This window comes from Varroa jacobsoni, unplaced genomic scaffold (assembly GCF_002532875.2).
Source record: "Varroa jacobsoni isolate VJ856 unplaced genomic scaffold, vjacob_1.0 scaffold_254, whole genome shotgun sequence".
NCBI lineage: Eukaryota > Metazoa > Arthropoda > Arachnida > Mesostigmata > Varroidae > Varroa > Varroa jacobsoni.
In genome coordinates, this window is record NW_019213156.1 from 81175 (window position 1) to 101914 (window position 20740).

The 20740-nt window shown below is 45.7% G+C and overlaps 1 protein-coding gene across 2 annotated transcripts in view; it reads right to left on the bottom strand.

The window, feature by feature from the left end:
* LOC111258677 (uncharacterized) overlaps positions 1-20740 on the bottom strand; it is a 71084-nt gene that overhangs the window by 26232 nt on the left and 24112 nt on the right. For both annotated transcript variants that reach the window (XM_022830138.2, XM_022830137.2), the window contains exon 4: positions 13700-13965. In XM_022830138.2, coding sequence (XP_022685873.1) covers positions 13700-13965 — 266 coding nt within the window. The remainder of the gene's footprint in view (positions 1-13699; positions 13966-20740) is intronic.

Here is a 20740-nt window from a genome sequence, read left to right on the forward strand (position 1 = left end):
CTCGCCATTCATGAAAAGCCATTGTATCTGTTTGTATTGGTCGTATACACATCTTATTTGTTCGATACACATCTGCACGCATGCGAGCACTGATACGGATTTCCGATACTATCACAATCATCAGGCAAAAATACGCTTGCTTTTTTTTTTTTTTTTTTTTTTTTTTAATATAGGATCCGTCTAATCACTTCTAATAAAAGCTTTCAATGTAGGACATGATGAGCTCCATTTCATGCGCACTTTATGGGTAGTGTAAGTTACTATACGCCCGCAATTTCCTACAGCGAACCCCCAGATAATGTTGATGGCTCTCCTTTCTTAATATAGGTATATATACGCATTGATGTGCCCATTATTCTGTAACTTTTGTTCGCTACCAGTTTCTGTAGTTCATTCATCGAGCTTTGAAGTCGGCTCACCAATATTTGCTTAACTTCTATGCCTCTGTTTAGTTGTTTCTTAAATCTCATCTTCTTGTCGAAAATGGACTTAGGTATAGCAATTAATACGAATTCGCTTAACGGTGCCGTCCCGGAACAATATAGGCAGATGATTGCTTCGCCCGATGATCCATGCGTTCCAGTGAAGTCTATATGCATCGACCCAGTTTTATTCTGCTGCTTCTTCACTTCGCGTTCGAAAACCCAGTTTACCCCGCCCAACTCAAGTTCAACTGTCCCCGATAGCTCCGAACCGTACCTTTGCGAGGAAGGACCCACAGTTCCTCTCGCATCGCTCGTCTTTCGAAACTGCATTCGATGCATTGTTCCATCGGTCAAACAGCCGAGAACGGATCGCTGCAACCTCCCTTCAACTCCCAGCACCCAATAGCAAAGAACCAATTCCGTTTCTCAGCATCATCAAAGAATTTTACTGTACACAAAAACGAGTAAATAGGACCACGAAATCGACGTCACCGAATCGACCTGAACAACGAACTTCGGTGCCGTGGCTATGGCGGCAGCTCAGCCGGAGGAAGCGACAACCTTTGAAAAAGCAAATAGCCATACAAATATTGGTCCGCCTCTTTCGTCTCCCCCAGCGGTTTCTTTCACTGTTGCTTCGGCGACCCTCTATATTAAATGTGTTCTTCGAGGAGCGCGTGCGATGTGGTGAAATTGTTTTATTCCACAATGTCGTTTTCAGCCACACTATACACATATATGTACAATGCAGGCCACGAAGGGGGTCGGCAGCGTCTTGACCGTGACCAGCTTTGCGTCGGTAGATTCGTCGCTGTCCACGAATGCACGAGAATGCGTCGAGATTGGCTGATGCTGCCGATGCTGATAGTCCAGTTTCCTTCCTGCATCTAGCTATCGAAGTGCGACCGATTCAGCCGCCGAGAGCTGAAGCCGCTCTTCGGAGTGGCTTTTCGTCGATGCCTCACCGGGTGGTGCACCAGCGGGAGGCCTTCTTCGTTCTGCTTCGTTTTCTTTTTTTTGCCAGCACCAACTTCATCATCATCACCATCAACCTCCGCGGTTTTGGCAGTGCTGCTTGTCGAAGCAATGGAATGAAAGGAAACTTTTCTATCCGCGGCAGCGTATTTGTGCTGCGCACTATCGCCGTATCTTCCGAGCCTTTTCTTTCCTCTATCGTTGAGTCGCTGACTTACTTTGTCGCTAGAGTCTTGAGACTCGCCGCGTCTTTAACATCTCTGGTAACAGGAACAGTACCAGCTTGCTTCGTTATGCCTGCTCTACTATCAGCCGTCCTTTGTGAGTTGCTCAGAGATCTATAATGGTGGCTATAGTCAGAAATGCTGGCGAGCAGCGGGCAATGCCGAGCAGGTAGGCAGGCGGCCGATTACTTAGGCATCTCTACTCTGGTTGTTGTGTGTCCCCCACGCTACTGTCGACAAAGATGTCTTCACTTAGGTGGCGTGGCAGCGATACCAGCCCTGCTGCTGGTGTGGGTATACATGTTAAGGAAGATTTCGACGAGATTTCGCCAATTTACTTAGTTAGCCAACGTTCACGTGATTCTGGTTGGTGATAGCCATATAGATCGATCGCAAGATGAACGCCGAACGGGCGTATTTGTTCGGATGCTAGAGTCGAGGCGTGTCATGAACAAGGATCAATTTGCTACTTTCGGCTGTACGCGAAAAAAAAAAGGAGAGAAGATCCTGGAGAAATAAAGCCTGAAGACGCTACTATGATCGGATACTGTAAGATCCTCTTGAAGAAATTAGCCGGTCCTTATAGCGTAAACTATTTACATATGCTGATGTGTTAGCGTTTGCTAATTGCAGATAGTGTGTCACGTAAGAAATCGTGAGACGTGAATCGAACACAAAAAATAATGAATGTAAGCTTGCATGTTTTGGGTGATCTTGTTCTGGTATCGTCTATTGGGTGTTGTTTCGTCTGTTAACAGGAATGAACTTCAATGTCGGATGATAATCAACAGCAGTCTAATACGTAGCAAGCGGCAGGTCTGAAGATCGTCGAAGAGCGACGCCTGTCTGTCGGCACCGGTAATTTAGTGTACAGAAATATAGTTCCGCTTTCTCGCCGGAAATGATCGCCTCGAACCAGCAGTGTCAACCTATGTCTGCAATCATTCCAAAAGCGCTGGTCGATTCGGAAGGCCTAAGTGTGGAAAATCTTTTCCATGAATGGCTGTCTTAGACGCAGCTGTCTCTACTACAACTATTGCCACAACATAGACACATCGACAATTTGCGAAAATCAGGTAAAAAGGTAGGCGTACTTCCGCGTTGGAGAATAGGAAACGGTGAGACGTTTATCCGGGAACGCGTTCCCAAACGAAACTAATTCAGTAGAGGAAAAGGGAATATGAATAGGTTGAAAGCAGGGGGTCGATGTAGTTGAAATCAGACACGCCATACTGCCGTAGTTACTTTCTATCGCCCGTTTTTACACCACGTCTGCTATCTGCAGAAGTTCCGGTGAAAGTCATTGGTTCTGCTAAATATGTTTATAGACAATAGGGGCACGATCGTTCTACATTAGCTTCTGTTCAAACAGAAGAGAGCACATTCAGCAAAGCTAATTTCCGTAGGGATATATTCGAAATGGGGCGGATACCCATATAGTAACACCCGACATGGTGCGACTTACATTTGAGGAAAGCCAGGATTACAAGCAACAAATTCACCATAAAAGACCATTGTTTTCGTGAAACGGCCAAACGTTTTTGACCCGACGTTTTTGAAGACGACCAAAAGGAGCGTATTTATTTATGTATGTGTTATATTTCTGAATTTTAGGGTGCTCGACTTATCCAAAAAGTTACAACTGGACTATTTACATAGAATAGAAGTTATTGTCGAATCGCAATGAACTTAGTAACAGACGGTCGTATTCCATTAGTAAACATGTGCCAACAGCCTATACGGTAACCTTTATCAATTTCCATTAACCTAAATTACTTTCTCCTGCGGGTTCACATGTTGAAATGTTACTGTCGTTGTGAGTATAAGTCTATACGGTACTCGGTTAGTTATCTGAAGCTCCCAGCTGGAGACCAGAGGCTGTTGCACGACTTGGCAACGTTTTTAGGTTTTCACGAACTTCAAACTATCTGCCACTCACATATACTTCAGCTGAATGCGATTTAACGATTTATATCTAAAATACTCTATAATAATTGTTTTGCTCAATATGAAGCATCAGGGGCAATTCCCCTTTCTTAGGAGTACAAATTGCCGCTTCATAGGCATAGAAATGTTGCGTTTCTCTTTATGCTATACAAACCCATCGTACATTACCGGAAAAAAAAAGCACGAATGTTTACTCTGCGCGAAAACCGAGCTTAAAAAAATCGATCGTCACGGTATTGCCAGCATATTCATAGTAGAGGCGCAACTCTGTCAGAAAGGCCAGCTACAAAAAGGGGTCGCCAGAGGTCGTCACCATCTCAAGGGGTTGGGAGCATCGTAAAACTGCTGGGTGCTGATAAGTATTATCTGATACCATTGGCTTATTGCGATTCACAGCTACCAAAAGCCACCAGTCTTTTAAGCTTGGCCACAAACTCAAGTATGTGGTAAACTGTGTCCTAACTGGGTGAGCGATTGAGGTAAACTTCGCTGCCGTTCGTTGTACAAGTGAGCCACAAAATCGAACACGGCTACTGATTTGTGCGGTAGTCCGGTTCGGGCGCGCCCAAAACGTAGTAGTACGGGCGACTCAGCAGCAGATTAGCTAACAGCGGCAATGGCAGCAGCAGCAGCAGCAGTAATATCAATCGCAGATACGGCAATGGCCTGAACAGCAGAAACGAAAGTTTACTGTCTTTTTCACAGAGGTCCGTCTGCAGCGCTGCCGCCTCAACCAACACCATTGGCTACCGGCGGTAAAATGTTGGCAAGCAAAAAAATAGAAAAGTCCAGGGAGAGAAGCTTAAGACTCCACCGGTTCGAGCACCAGTGAGCCAGGAATATCGGCCGTGGCAGCGGCAGCAGTAACGGCTGCAAGCCTCTGTAGCCGTAAAAGCAATAGTCCATCAAGCGCAGGAAAATCCATAAAACCGCATTTACGACCAAAACAAAATAAAGAGACTGATGCGTTAGCTACTTCTTCTGCAGGTCAAATTTGCCGCCACCATCACTAGTGAGGGCTGTCGGTCGCTGAGCGAAGTTTCTACGACGTACATTTTCTGGTTGCGTTACGCTTCAAATGGCCGACTTCTGTAGTTGGCTTCTGAATAGGTTTCTATAGATACTAAAAACTTGGTGGACATAATAAACATATCTAGAAGGGGTGAACCCCGCCACTGCTGGGGTATCGTCGCTAATCGCGAGGTGCAGCAGCCCACAGCATCCTTGTGTTACCCAAGCGTATGTAGATACTTTGACTAGGCGTGCTGGATTCTTGGCCTTCAGTGCCTCGAGAGGGTAACGTTTCAAAGATAGGCTCGCATCGGTTGTTTGCGTAGACGCGTGTTCATATTTGCAAATACATATGTCTGCATTATACAGCTGAGAAAAGCATGTCTAAATGATTTTACGCTGCGTTTTCATTAATTTGTGTCGTAACGTGAAATAATACCAGATAAGTCGTAAGATATGAATGGATCACACGTTATATGTAGTTTCGTTAATATGCAGTGAGTACATATACAAGTTCTTTCCACCAGATTCTGCTTGTGTTCCGACTTTCGGAACGACTATCATGAGGATCCGAGTGTGAGGTGAGCAGACGCAAACTTCAGCCGCCACAGTCCTCCGAGTCAAATGACGTGATTGCTCGATGCTTCGTTCATGGCGTTTATCTCAATCAACGCCTCCTCGAGATCGTGTTGCTCCTTGTCCGTCTCAGATTTACTGTGGAAGTACATCAGACGCCATGATCGAGACACGCATTGGATTTAGAAGGTAATGACTTCGCCTTTACTGTCGCCGCCAAAGACATGATTCCGCTCGAGTTGTCAGCATCCACAAGCAGCCAATCCCAAGGAGTCTGTCCTAGTAGACGCTGCCAGAGATGCTGGAGCTGTAGAGATTCTTGTGCACTCAGATAGAATCATTGTTCTCCCGCTCTTGTCCCAAATGAAATTTTTCTATGACCAAGGATCAGTGGCTTTTGCATTTGATCAGATTGCTTATCGTGTCTGCCTTTCGATCGTATCACACGCAGTTAGAAAGGTGATACGGCTGTATCACTGTAGCTGCAGAAAGCGTATAATCGATCATTGTTTGGTTCTTTATGCGAAGTCGCCGACGCCATAAATCATCCGCGAACAACTACATATGTGTTTATTTACAAAGACTTACTGCACAATGACAAATACATTTATATATGTAATATTGAAACGTTATAGGTCGGCATCATCAGCCTCAGAATTCACTTGGTTAGCTTTCTTTCACATAACGGACAGAATCGCTATCGCTTGCGTTAGCCTTGTCTAGCTAGTTCCTCACCACAATGCCTTCGTGTTTTTCGTCTGCTCTTTAGATTGGCTATATTTAGTACAGAATGGGGTGTCCTGCTGGTTTGCGATACCTTTGCTGGCTTTCTCCTTTCGATCTCCAAATCCTTCGTCTTCAGGATGCAGTGTCATGCTCATTCACACGTCACGCTCGCGCATATATCTAAATGTAGCACAAAAGTGTGCGAAGTTCACGAGTACAGAGTTTCAATATCTATTGATGAGCGAGGTGCGATCTAAGAGAAGGGGCTGTATATCTTCTACGTCGCGCGAAACGAGGACGAATGCAAAAAGGCGTCAAGACTCGAGAGCATAATGGCGCTCCGCTGGTCATTAGACGCCGGTACAGAAGGCCTGCGCCCAAGTTCTCAGTAACTACAATGGCACCTTAGCACAAATGCGAATGAATACAACTAGAAGGCAATAAAAGGCCGTGGCAGAAAAGGAACTTGAAAAGAATCATAGTCTTCACCAATGTAGACGTACTGCAACGATTGCTAGTAACTCTGCCACATAGAAACGCTAGGACAGAGAAAGAGGTAAAGCAGTATACACGAAGCTGTAGCTAGTGATATTCAGTTGACTATTTCCTCCCTACAGCGTCTGTCTGGAGACAGGTAAGGCGAGATATCGCGCGTTCGCTTCGTTGCTAGCTACTGCAACGGGTGTTCGTTCAATCAACATCACTCGCTTGAATCGGACCGGACACGAACATACAACGAGTGGAGATCGCCTGCCGACGAACTCCTGTAGCTCTATAGTTGATTTGACTATGGTGTACTTCTTTGAAGTCCTCCAGGAAGGCGTGGCACGATGTGGCACCGTGCTGCATAACCCCCGAGTAGCGCCGGACGCTACTTAGGCAGTACCTATAGTACAGCGGGCTCCATCACCTTTGTTACGCAGAGCCTAAAAATAGCTATCCTATGTGTATCATAATTTAGATGTTAGATGTCGAAATTGGTGAGGCGTCTACTGTGGTTGCTGCGGGCTCGGAATGACAAGTAACGCAAAAAGAAACACGAGAAGAAGGTGGACGTTACTTAAAGCCACCGGCGACATTTCTAAGCTGATACAATATCTATGGTGCATCTCGCGGCGGGTGTATCGTGCAGTCAGTCGTACGAGACACATGACAACAATACAAACGCAATGTATGTAGGTACTCCATTTGCTTTTCAAGGCTGTTACTTGCTGCTTTGTTTCCTTCTTCGTTACCTACACATGTGGTACCCGCAGACCACGTCACAGCAGGACCGTTGCTAGGGGCGAAGAGGTTTCTTGGTTTACTCTACTCTCAGCTTTTTGCTCTCTATCTCGTGCCTTCCTGGGCGCCTACGTGTAACAGTTCGACAAAGTCCATCATGTATTGCGAATACCGCACGCTACGGTTCTGTATAGAATAACGACACCAATAGCAAGCTACCACGATACATAGATATGTAGAGCTTAGCCATACGTTAAATGCTGCAAAATCCACGGCCTTTGGCAGCTACTCGGGATAAACAGTACACTGGAATTGTCAACTTATTGATAAGGCGAAGCATGGACGACGGTAACCCCTTGCCAACCTATCTGTTGACCATTGTCGTCGTAGCAGTCGACGCGGTAAGTGTAACAACAATGGTACTAGTAAGAATTTTGTCAAGGCCAAACAAGCAAAATAGCGCCAAGATAAGGTTCGTTTTCGGCTTCATATCAATTGAGTCCTACCGGGTTGTCATCCTTATTGCGCTAGCTATTAAATGGTAGGTCCCTTCATGTTTAAAGACACTGCTGATTGAATATGTACGTATTTGCACTGATCTGGCAGCTCAGTCACTCCCTTACATCAAGCTCTAGTGGACTTTCAGCCTGCTATATTATCATGTGAATATAAGCCACAGTTGGCAGCTGCTACAATTGGCCACCCAGAAAAAGCAAATGGACACTCAATAAGCGAGCCAAATCGACAACAATTGGCGTACAAAGTCAGAAACGAAGCCGTAATAACACCAATGACACTACACACAAATATCAGAGCAAAAAAATGAAGCAACATAAATAATCAAAATGAAGCGGTACAGACGACGATGATAATAAAGATGTCTCGCCGAGATCGCATACGACCAGGCAAACAGCGTCAGGTAACACCCTAGCGTTAGCCTGCTTTGCTTTTGGTATCACCTCATCGCTTTGGTCACAGTAATACCGGCAGGAGCGTCGAAGGAGGCCGAAAAAAGCAATCAGTGTCAACAGTCGCCACGGGTGAAAGTGCTGAGCGGGTTGATCATAGTTATCGTTGGCGGCGGTGCAGACAACGGCAGCAGCAGAGGAAGCCGCAAAAACGGCAGCGGCCGCAACAACAGACTAACATCGAAGCAGTAGATTTCAGGCAAATAGTAATGTCGCTACCATCATTGTGTCGGTCAGCTGGAGGCCTGCGGCGTGGATATAAGAAAAACGACGGGAAAAAATGAAGACATCTGACGCGACTACATAAGAAATTGAAGGTAAGAGCTATGTTGAAGTAATAATAATAATAACAACAACAACAACAACATGAGGTACAACAGTCCTTAGCTAAAGGACAACTGTCCGGGCAACAGCTTTAGCGGAGAGCTTTTGCGTAGAGATTTCGGATCGGGCAAAGAATGGCTTCGAAATCCTCATGGTTACTAAGACCCTCGTAGCCCTGTAGTGCTGGCAGCCATTACTACTACTAGTCGTGATGCCATCTGGTAGGAAGACACAGAATCAGAGTGAACAGTGAATCCCTTCGCGCGCGTCCGCTTCCTCCACATAGGCTTCGACTACTGCTCCTGCTCTCGCTGACTCGTGAGGATAAATGGATATCCATATAGGCTGAGATATGTAAGTGTGTAGGTATGTTTTCGTACATGCGTACATATAATGTATGGCTGTGTGTATGTGCACGCGTGTGTGTGTGTGGATAGCCTCACTCTCAACGCATGAGCGACGAAACGCTCACACACGCAAACGGATAGTATTAGATAGCTTCACGATCTTCAGGGCGGGATGCGAAGTCATTTACGGAGAACGCTCGCAAGCCGCCAGCGCGGGCCAAAAAGAACAAGATGAGGAGAAAAAACCACGCAGAAACAGCAGCATGGGCTGTTTGCCTGCCTGTCTGTCTGATCAGCCGACTAAAGACCACAGTAGAAATAGAAATACAGAGGCGGGCAGGCAACAAAAATAAGGCGACGTGAAGAGCCTCCAAAGAGTACCGCGCACCGGAGCAAACGCGGCCTCGGCCTGAGCGGGTCCGTTTCTGTTACCCAAAGAGGTTATGGACGAGATTGGGTCGGCCAGAACCAGCGACGGCAATCGCGGCGGCCGCTGCGTCCGGCAACCGGCGATCAGGACGCTGCTGCTGGTGCCGAAAATGACTTCATCTTAGACTTCACGGAACGCCTCACGTCTCAATCACGACGACCAGGACAACAGCAGCCCATTACGAGAACGGCGATGACGTTGCTGCTCTTAAAGGTAGGAACGAAATAGTAACGAGCAGTAAGTCAACGAAAAAAAGGACCAATGAAAAAAGACAGGATGAAAGTCCAAAGAAGGACTGAAAGCTAAGATGTTTTTGGGACGAACATCGCTGAAGAGCGACGATGGATGAAGCTTTGGCTTGTTCTCTCCGTCTCTCAATAACATATACACCCTATCTTACATTTTTTCTATATAAGCTCTCTTAGGCTGCGCAGACTATTATGAGGTACCGAGTTGCAGTGGCTTCAGGCGGTGAGCCGAGGAACAACAGCGAGCGAGGAAATAGAAAAGTCAGCCAGCCAACAACCTACGCGGTTACACATGTTTATTTCACGGCAGCAGAAGCGGTCGCCGTAATAGGGGCACAAGCGGCGCAAGCGCCTGATTAAAATTCACGTCGGCAACTTCAATCTCCCGTGTAGATTCAACCCGGCTATTGCCTACCGGTCGATCAACTAGCATGTATGAATATACACATACATACAAAAGAATATAGTAAAACAATATGCTCACAAGTATAGCGGATCGTGTACGAACATAACTGTTATAAGCGTAAGATCCAACGATCCAACCGAAGGATTTTAATTCGCCCAAGAGGGCTAAACAAGGAGCCTAAAAGTAGGTAAGCGATAGCACAGGCTAAAGCGGCCAGCGATTAAGCCTGTTGTCTGACCTCTGTAGAATTTCCTTATCGTATATCGAGGCACACTACGTGGTGATCAAATCTTGAAAATTGTGGATGCCTGTATTGGCTATTGATATGCACGAACGAAATGTATTCGGTAGCATTACACAGAACGGATTGTTCTGCGATAGTGGAATTCTGCGTACCGCCATTGAACTGCCTCTTAAATTCGGCCATCTAGAAGAGTCCGCTGACATTGCGTAGCGATCGTAGACTTGTTCAATAACTTCTTTATTACCAACGTGCCAGAATTTGCCGCCTTCGACCTAAAGCAGGCCTAGCAAAAGAGAGAAGGACGAATTCTTTGAACTACAATCATCTGGTGGCTTCTGCTACCGAATGATAGACGATCTGAATATGATAGGCAGATTCAAGAGTGCGGTAGAGAAGGTCGCCGTGACATTGAGTATCTTCGTCTGTGTCAAAGCGCTTGTTGGCTATGTGTATGTGTTACTTTGAACAAGTATAGACGCCGTACATCCTCTTCATGTATAACGGAGGAAGCTATTTACACCTACCTAGAAACGGACAAATAGGCCGTAGTAAAAAGGTCGGGAGAGAAGAGCGTGAAATATCTCATACATAACACTGAGTCTAGTGATAGCTGTTAATGAAGTTAATATATTAGGCAGTCTTTGTCAATAAAAGGGGTGTACTATTAAGCAATCTAAAGCGTGGAAGTTCTTAACGATAACTGCACAAGAGCCTGAAGAATCTACAGGAAATTTAGCACGAAGGAGGTGGAAACTGTATATCTACATTGATACAATTAACTGATCGACCAAGACCTATATCAATGAACGATCCGTATCATACATAGTTATAGTGCGGATGCGTATCGGGGCTAATGTTCGTCAATCCGCCCTTGAAAAATCAAATAAGTATCGTTCTTACTGACTTGTACCCCAATTGAATTGATATGTTAGGTACGTCCATCAGTCGCAAATATGCACACTATATTCTCCCAACATTTGGTATCTTGTCGCCCATTTGATTAGCCATGTATTGGCCTAAGTTGGGGCTTGCTCTGGCTAGATGTATGAAGACGTAACATATTAAGCCAGAGTAAGAATACAGGGCAACACTTGGCGGCCGTCTCTCGCATGTTCAGGACAAAACTTCAACCCTTCCAGCTTCGTCCTAGATGTTCCACTCGCATTACGTAACCGCATATTCTACACAACTGCACCCGCTCGTTCCTCCGTTTCCGGTAAATTCCTTCTGCATCTTCGAGGCGAGCAGCGCCTCACAAGAGCTACTTCTCAAAACTCCTCCAACAGAAAAGGACTATTGTCGTAATTTCGAAAGCCGCCAATCGCTAATCGTCCGATCGCAGACCGCCCGACCAACATACGCTATGTTTCTTACATTTGGCTGTACATACGAAGCGAAGCAAGCAAAATACACTTCGTACAAACATCAGTCCAACGCAGCAGCTAAAACCAGCCGAGCTTTGGTCGCCTCTGAGGGCCGCCTGTATATCTGTTTATCAATGTTTTGTTGCGGACGGGCATAGATATATGTACGTGTGTGTGTCAGTGTATAGGTATTTTGACACTGCGCCTCGACGTCGTCAGCGGCATCATCTTCGCAATTGTCTTCGTCCGGCACCGGCCACGTCCACAGCCTATCTATAGGACGCGGTTCGTTCGTGATCAATAACGAAGCTTCGAAGCGGTAGCGCGAGAGACGAGCCGATAGTGGCGAGTAGAAGCAAAAATAGGGGAAAAATCGGACATAGCCAAGAGTAATGCTGCATCCAACGAAATAGCAGAGAATGTCTTCATTATCGAATGCCAACGCTGAACCAAAGGGCAAACAACATAGATTCAGAGACTGACAGCGTCAAGGTAAAAATGCTGGCTCGTCGCCCGTTCTGGTCCGGTTTTCGGCGACCGTTATTGCCTTTGCCGTCGCTGCTGGTCTTCGGGCTTCCCAGTTCACCACTAGTCATTCTGTTTCGGTCCGATTCGACTTAATTCTCCAGGTACCGTCGCTGGCGGGACAATTCAACGACGATATTCTTCAAATATATACACACTCAACTCGGAAAAGACATGTGTAAGTGACGCAAGAGATGACAACGACCGACTGGTGTATCTACAACTGCCTTTAGCAAAGTCAAGCAGTCGAACATATAAGCAGGTTGCGAAGAGGATAGAATGAGACGTGTCAGACACTGTCAACGAGAATGGAGGAGATGGATCGCGCGCGGTCTAAATCGCGTCCATCATTGTCTTCGCTAACGTACCTGCACTTGCCAATTCCCCATGACGCTGGCGCACTTTTGGCCGCTCTAAAATCAATAACAGAGTACGATCGGTCGGTCGCCCTGGTTCTCATCAGGATGTGCTTGCTACCTCATTCGTTGCTGTCCATCTGTTATGGCCATGGTAAGAGCCCCACTGTAACGGTATTCCTATACAATATAAATATGCGCACGGATTAATCGGCCTGCAGCTTTTTTTGCGAACCCGCTTTTGCCGTCAAAACCGTATTTATTTTTGATGCACTAGACTGTTAATTGAACTTTTACATCGCTTTAACTGACCCGTCCAGTTAAATAGCTTCCTGCTCCCATCTAACTATACATTAGGTCAATATGTATAAATATGTGCACACTCACACAGAAGGCGTCGACAAAAAACAGGCCTCTGCTGGTTATGCTGCGATTCTTGATTTTGTTCTTAACAAGCAGCTAATTTGGAAACAATTTTCGAAAGAAATTTCCAAGCCTGTCTATGCATTTCAGGAACGCGATAAGGATGTCAATTGGGTGAGAGTGGCGAACGAAAGACGGGGCAGGGAGCAATAGAGCAGCGGAAAAAATCTCAACGTGGACGAAAGATCACGCCATTATCTATGGCTTCAACAGCCGAAACTGCTGTTACGGGTGCAAGAAGAGCCGGCCGATCCAAGCCCCGTCAACTTAGCTCGAGATCCACTCGGAGTTGTCTGCTTCGTCACCCTGGCACTCTTGTCATTTCGTCTCAATTACTCAAGTCGAAGTAGGCAATCCTGTTATATTACGAATACCTAGCCATTATTGACTGGCTGTTCAGAACGAACAACAAACCAGTAGCAGATTGGGGGTAATGTAATTTGGGTTGTTATACAAACGATCGTACAACTCAAAGGAGTAGAAACATTAGAAAAACGCATGAACATAACAAGGAAAGATACAGACAGGCGTTCCTGCGAGATGATAGACAGCGGTTTATGCATATTAAATCACACGCGGTCTCATGTGATGTACAGATGCTAGAGATAAGATCGAAGATCAAGGTGTGCTAATTAAAAGGTCAATTTAGATTCGGAACCCGATTAAGATGGGATTAACATCGAGAAGGCCGTCATATTTATAAAATGTCATATAACGTTTTCTATAAATACTCTTTTATGTGCTTATATATATATATGTTTATGTACATATATATACATAAACAAGAGCGTCATGAAGAAAGATGCTTCTGCGAATTCGTCAAATTAGGGCTGCCATTTACCCTAATATATGGTTATTATAATTAGTACCACGCTTGACATGTCGATATGTACCTTTTACTTGTAGTTCACGCACGTTGATGATTGACAGTAATACTGATATTGATAATTACTTACCGTCCCGAGGTCCGTCGTTCCAGGAACCGGCGGCGCTAGGGCAGTTGCAACCGGATGGTGTGGATAGTGCCGCTGTAATAACTGCTGATGCAGGGGACTGAGGGTGCCTGCTGATAGGTGACCGTACGAGCCCGTTCGGGGGCTGTTCATGAACGATACGAGCTGATTAGGGCTGAATCGGATCATTGAGTTGACGTCAAACGCCTCCGAATACGGCGATGAAGACAATGCTCGCTTACGACCTCTGGCGCTTAGACGCGACGTCGCTAATCACGAAGGAAGAACAAAAAAAGAGGAAAGACGAGAAATTACAATGTGAAATGTATGAGCCGAGGCACCGAATATACCCAGTTATTGACTGCGCATATCATAAAGCGGTGGCTTAAGTGTAAACACAAACAAAAAACAAACGACGACGACGATGTGCTTTTGTCAGCAAACTATTCGATCATTCGTACTGTTCCATGCCCACTTCTACAAAATGTAATGTCGAATTCTATGAAGTATATGCTAAAATTCACATCTCTATCACTACTGTCCTGCTGCGACCAACCATTTCCAGCAGGCAATGAGAGCGTTGCCGTTTGTCCTAGCGTAGCTTTTCTATGTATGTATAGGCCGTTCATGTTACAGGACAGTCGCATGAACACAAGTACTGTGCACACAGGGGGGCAGGAACTTCACGTCGTGAAGATGCACACCGACGCAAAGAAGTTGGGTAGTGTTGTATGAAATAATACACATGTAGCAGACAGCTTTTTGATTGTCTCCTCTTGCACCCTTCGACACAACAGTGGGCTTTGCTGGTCCGGTTAGGTAGCACCAACTGCGAATCGTCATTGCACATAATGGAATATTCATGCGCCATATACAAGACGTCAGGCTCACCGTATCTAACAACAACAACTTAATGTACCAGTATTGGACAACAACAGTCATAGGCAGAGGAGTAATCAGTACTGCAGCTTTAACATGTAGGCGTCAGGTACACATGTGTACGTATACCATGCATGTATCGTTTTGTTTTTTCTTAATCCTTGAAGGCAAAGAGGAAATGAATGGACTAGGACTCGACCAACATAAAGATTACAGCCAACTACAGACTAGGCGGGCGCGTCGACTCTGCGTGCGTGCGTACACGTGTATGACAAACCCCTGAACGGCGGTTCCACTTAGTTACGTTTACTGTTTGAGCCGCGTCAGCCAGTGAACAGTTACTCTGACGGCGGCGGTCGCTGAAACTGGAACTACCAAACCAATGCTTGTATTCCTCTTATTGTTGATGTTGTTGCTGTTGTTGTTATAATAGCCACGCACAGCGGGCGTCATCGAGTGCCGAAGTGGCTGCGCATTCAGTGCTAAGTCACGGTGTCTGTTTCCAATTTACCGACGATACTGTGTTTCACTCTATCGAACAGCGAATGTCATCAGGTCGACGGCATCTCACGGCTACACTGGACCGGCCGTCTGTGGCGGAGCAGCGACGTCCGCAGTCAATAGCCGTTAGCGGCAATGGGATTTTTCAAATAGTCGTTCATTCAAGAAGATCGCCGATCTCATCAGAGAAGTGCGATACGGAGCGACCAGCGTCGTCAGCCAAGCAAGCGCTCAGTGTATGACAGCCTAGGCGGCAGGAAAATGTGCAGACTACTTGGCCACGGACATGCTAACCCGTCGATATCGGCCAGTCTGATCGAAAACCCGGTATTATTTAAAGGGTTGCTACATGGTACCAGTAGTCGTGATGTTGATCCGACGATGATGTAATTGTGACGATGAAAACGCTGCGTCGAAAATGACGGAGTGAACCGAAAACTCGTGGCAGAGGCATCACCAAGCGAAGTCTATGTTGTCAACCGTTCTGACGTCGGTGAACGCTAGGCCTTTTTTCACATTGGTGCCACTGCGCCGAATACGCGGCCCCTTCGATTCTTCAGAGCGTTATGGATTGGGGTAGATTTCAACGCATGGGTGAACAGGCTGGCTGCTTCGCCAACGAAGCGACTAGCCCATACGTAAAGCCACCAAAGATACGCAAAGTATCTAGCATTTAGTTGCGTGCGATGAACAAACGTCGCCATGAATGGCACTGGCCATTAGGGGTCGTTCAGAATTTTCTTGTGTGTTCATAAATTAACAGTGAGATAGAGACGTTCAACACTCTGCCGATTGCGTTGAATCTGAGTGGATAGAACTTAAGCTTTAACATTATCCCTCTCCCCTCTCCGCATTTCAGCTTCCCCCATGAGAAAACTATGGTTTCGTTATAGATTACGCTGGCTTTCCTCTGCTGTCAATAATGGCAGGATGCCTGTTATAGCAAACGAGCCGCTAAACATCGTCCTAACTTACTACGGACATGCCGCACAAAGACATCGACCGCGATAGTACGCGATACGAATCAAGCAGTGTCTTCCCCATTTTCGTGATATGCGGCGATACAGAGCGATCAGTCTTCTAATGATACTATAATGATTATATTAATAAGCAAATCGAAATTTTCAGTACCCGATGGTCAACTTATTTTCTTTTGCACGTGTATATCTCTGTAATAAACGTTATCGAAAATAAGTATCTTACGTCGAATTGCGTGCTCACAACGCGTGATGTCTCTACTGGACGTCAAAATACGTTTTTTTTTGGGCTGACATCTACAGGCGGCGCCGCTGACCAGCGGAGCTGTCTTTGTTGTCAGTAATTAAAAAATCTTCTGTTTCTATTACTGTGATTATTATATATGTCACCTTATTCGCCCTATTTGGTACAATGCAGGCACGTCTGTCGACATCGGCACATTAGGTGCCCCCCTGTTTCTTTTGATCCGCGTTCAGTGCGATCAAAGCGGAGATAATAGGTGCTGCAGATACGCCAGGTAGCCGTTGATGTATTGCTAAATTGCTTGATTTAGCAGCAGTAGTAAACACCAAACCAAACGAGCTCGGATCTTGATGAACCATCCAAGCCGACAGCGGCGAATGCTGGGCTTCGGGCGACAAAGTCGGAAACGCGGATTAAGAGAAACTGCCCACTGAGATGTTACTGTCAGACAAATGGTGCAAAAAGGGCGATGGATCAGGTAGAGAAAAATGAAAAGTTGGACGATTATTAAGCAGATTTCGCGTGATTTCCATCTTCGTTTGATCGTTCATAATGGGAAAATTACTTGATGATTTAGTTTGACGCTTTCATCGGGGCAAACTCGGCCAGCTGGGCCTGTTTATTTGTCGGGCACCTGCCAGCCCGGCCGGCAGCTAGGTAGCTGCTGCTGCTGTGGCTCAGATGTCTGTTCTCGCTGCCCGGCTGACGCGGTGTCAGGGCTGAGTACCGAGATTTTCCCAAAGTAGGGTGTGATATGAAGTAGAATAGCATTCGGTTTCGTCAGAGTATACTGTTCAATTGAAAAGCTGCGGTGAAAAAAATGAAGGTACTGATTTGCTGATATTTGCTCGCATGTCAATATCCACTACAAAATGTCAAAATGATTCCTTAAGTAATGATTGAAACATTATAGTTTTCTTATTCAGACCTGTTTCCCACGAGACTCACTTGAATCTTTGTAATTTTTGCTAGTCCAAGAAATGAGCTACTATCTTAATCCAACATCGAGGCACATTTTCTAACAACCAACTCAAACTTCCTGTACTTATCTTTATGACGCCAGCCGTTTCCATAATTACTACGTATTTAGATGTTTATGTTCCGCGCACTGGCATCAACTGCACGCCCTGGCGGCCACGGTCAGCTCAGTTGCTGAGGAAAGCTACAAAACTACATCGCGTCGTCTATTATAGTACATAATGCTATGCGCGTATATTTCTCTATTATTATGCTTCTAAAGCCACCACTGCAATCTACCCTATTTCCCCTGTGACTGCGTGGTCATCGATGCGATCTCCTTACCAGCATGGGCAGCGTCGTCCGTCACATAGTACCTATTCTTTCAGTAGACTAGGGTATGAGAGGTTTATTAGCAAAATCAAGCTAAACTTTCAGCCTGCCCTGTTTCCAACTTAGCTCTGCTAAAGTTACTCCTTGTTATCACTTCACAGGACGGTGAAGACTGCCCCCTCGACAGCAGGTGGGGCAGAGGAGGCTCACTTATGATCAGCGTAAATGTTGGTGGTAACAACGTAATGCAAAAATGGCGCCAACAGCAGCAGCCGCGACACAAATCAAGTCAGGTCTTTTACCCGAAATTTTGTAGGAGGATTCAACGCCGTACGCGATCTCACACTTGAATAACAACAGAAGGAGCAGAAGTCGCGACAAGAACGGCTCTGACCCCACAGGGTAAGAACGCCCTGTGCTCACGAATGTGCCCACATTCGTCATTGTTATCGTCTCTTGGTTAGATCAGTACTAACAGTAACCAAGCGGCAGTACAAGCGACACTCGAACACCGGCGCTGCGGAGATCCTAATGCTCAGTAATGCGTTCACACCACTTTATCAACGACTGCTGTCATTGTCTAAAAGCTGGTGACAGGCGCCTAGCGTTAAGGTGGTCCTCGGTTTATGTTACGTGCCCTACGGCTTACTTTAAGCGAACGCTTAAGATCGTCATGGCGCCGCAAGGCTCAACTTCAACAGCCAACTTTCTGTTCGAGTCTGCTACGATGGCGCTAGACATCGTAGTAGTACAAGAATCGAAACTGCTTTTTGAAAATAAAGTTATTTAAAGAATATGAAACACGAGAGAACATGTGTTAACAGATTAGTACTTTGTACGCTGTATCCCGTTATCTTCTTGCCTTCAAGCCTATCCTCATTCACTGAAGTACGCCTAATGTGCAATCCGAATCAATATGTCGGTGGTATTTGAACGCATTTAATGCATAATTATACCATTGTCTTCGAAACGAGACACTGGAATGAATAATAGGCAGGGTCGGCACGTGCATATTAGGACATCTAAGCTATTCCTTTTGAATCAAAGTCGATACGCACACCGAGCTCCATCTGTTCGCATGGACCCGCAGATTCCTCAGCAGCTGATACTGATTTGAAAAGCGACTCCACAGTCACCCCCCGTTTGTAATCCTTGCATGTCCGTGATTTAAGCTGAGACGGGAAAAACACAAACGCATGTGATTCGCCGAACACACAGAGAGAGACAGCGCTCGCTGGTTCGATATCCGATCAGTTCACTGCGATCACGTCCGGAGTGTGATCACGATCGGTCCAAAGCGGAAAAAAAACTAAGCTGAAGTTCAATTGTTGCGGGCCTTAGCCAGGACCAGCTGAGCAGGGCTAAGATACTATGCCCGTGCTGTTTACGGTGCTACTTTAGAAGGCCAGATAAAATTCAGTTAGCCAGAGCTACATTCCGTTAGTGTCTTCCATCTTGTGACCCGTTCTATACTCTCGAAGATCCGAAACGATTCTAGCCGAATACGCCATGCCCTAATGCGCGACGACATTATAGAGTGCATGCATCTTCAATAGACATCCTATTGGCTGTCGCCACATGTCTACAGTAAACGATCCATTCTTATCATTGCACACAATGGCACCGGTGGAGCCATAATCTGCAAATGATCCCGATAGCTCCACTATTGACGAGTTGTGGTGAATTGAACACAAAATGAATTAATCGAATCCTTCCATGTAGAGTGGCGGACAATGGCGCAGCCCTCTCGAAATCTGCTTAAGCTTGAGTGCCGATCATGAAGCGTTACTCAAAGCATCACTCCGATGACCCCTTCTACCACCAGAATCAGAATTATAATGAAAACAGAGCTTCGGAGACTACAAGCTGAGCGAACCGATGCGATTTCTGTACTTAGAGGGAGATAATGTTTTTTGTTAAGGTAAATATTGAGAAGCTCTTATGTAGCATATACCCCACCTATCATAGTACGTATCAGCCGGTGGCAGAATATGACAGAATAGAAACTACTTCAGAGTGATGAAGTGGCGCTTCTCAGAAGTTTGCTGTGTTAGCTGTGGTAATCTTTCATGCCGCTTGTAGCAAAGAGCTCATTTTTTCATGCTTTGCTTATCTTCATTGCAACCTTATAACATTGTAAACTTCAGACTACAGAGATGTCTCCCACAAGGTACTGCGATCCTGCATGCTCTGAGTACACAACTGTACGTTGAGATATCGGGATGGTCCCGCGGCAATACGTGTACGCTAGACGCGGAAGAACTCGCTTGAGTTTGCTGGGCTAGCTTTCAGCAAAAGATTTCAACGGGTACATGGCGTACCGGTGTAGATAATACATATAAGAAACCCACTAAAAAAGTCTGTACTGAATGTTAATTTAAAAGCGGTAGTTCCTGCTACAATATAACTGTCTGCAGCCGTAGCGTATCATCAGAGGTGACTGATGGCTGTCTTAGATAAACTCACTTGAGTGGCATTTCATGCTTGTTAGTTTCTATAGGTCTAGTCTCAGTGTTTGAAATGTTTATGCAAACACGCTATATTCCCTATATTATCTTTTCTCATTATCTTAGTTCCTTACCGCTATTAAATTTACTCTGTGGACAGCCATAATAAAGGCTTTTGTCTCTTTCTGATCACGTTTACTGCTTTATCTCTACGGTTGTGGAAAATGAAAACTGCTAACTTGCTGACCACTGTTGCAGTCTTGCTTCACACTTGCTACAGTTACTTCCACACGCCAGTAAATTGAGTACACCAAGACGAAGAAACCGATAATAAAGGCCCAAAGCAACCGTTAGGACGAGACAAAGAAAATACAAGTTCTTATCAAATAATAGAAAAGGAAAGCGGACTGCGAAAAAAAGTGAACCCCTCAAACAGCAGTGGCAACGTAAGCGCGACCCCCGTGTTCACTATAGTGCACCACTATATATGCACGTATATAACACTGGCACACCATAGAAGCGACTTTAGCACTAATGCGATGCGATAATACCAGCAATCAGAACGAAAAAGGGCAAAAAACACTGTAGACTGACAACGACACCTCTCTGAGACCGGCTGTCGGTTCGTCCGGAGTCCGTTGTCATCCTGAAGCGAAAATGCTGTTTGCCCGCCGATCAGATATTCGTTTCGAAAGCTGCCTGATCA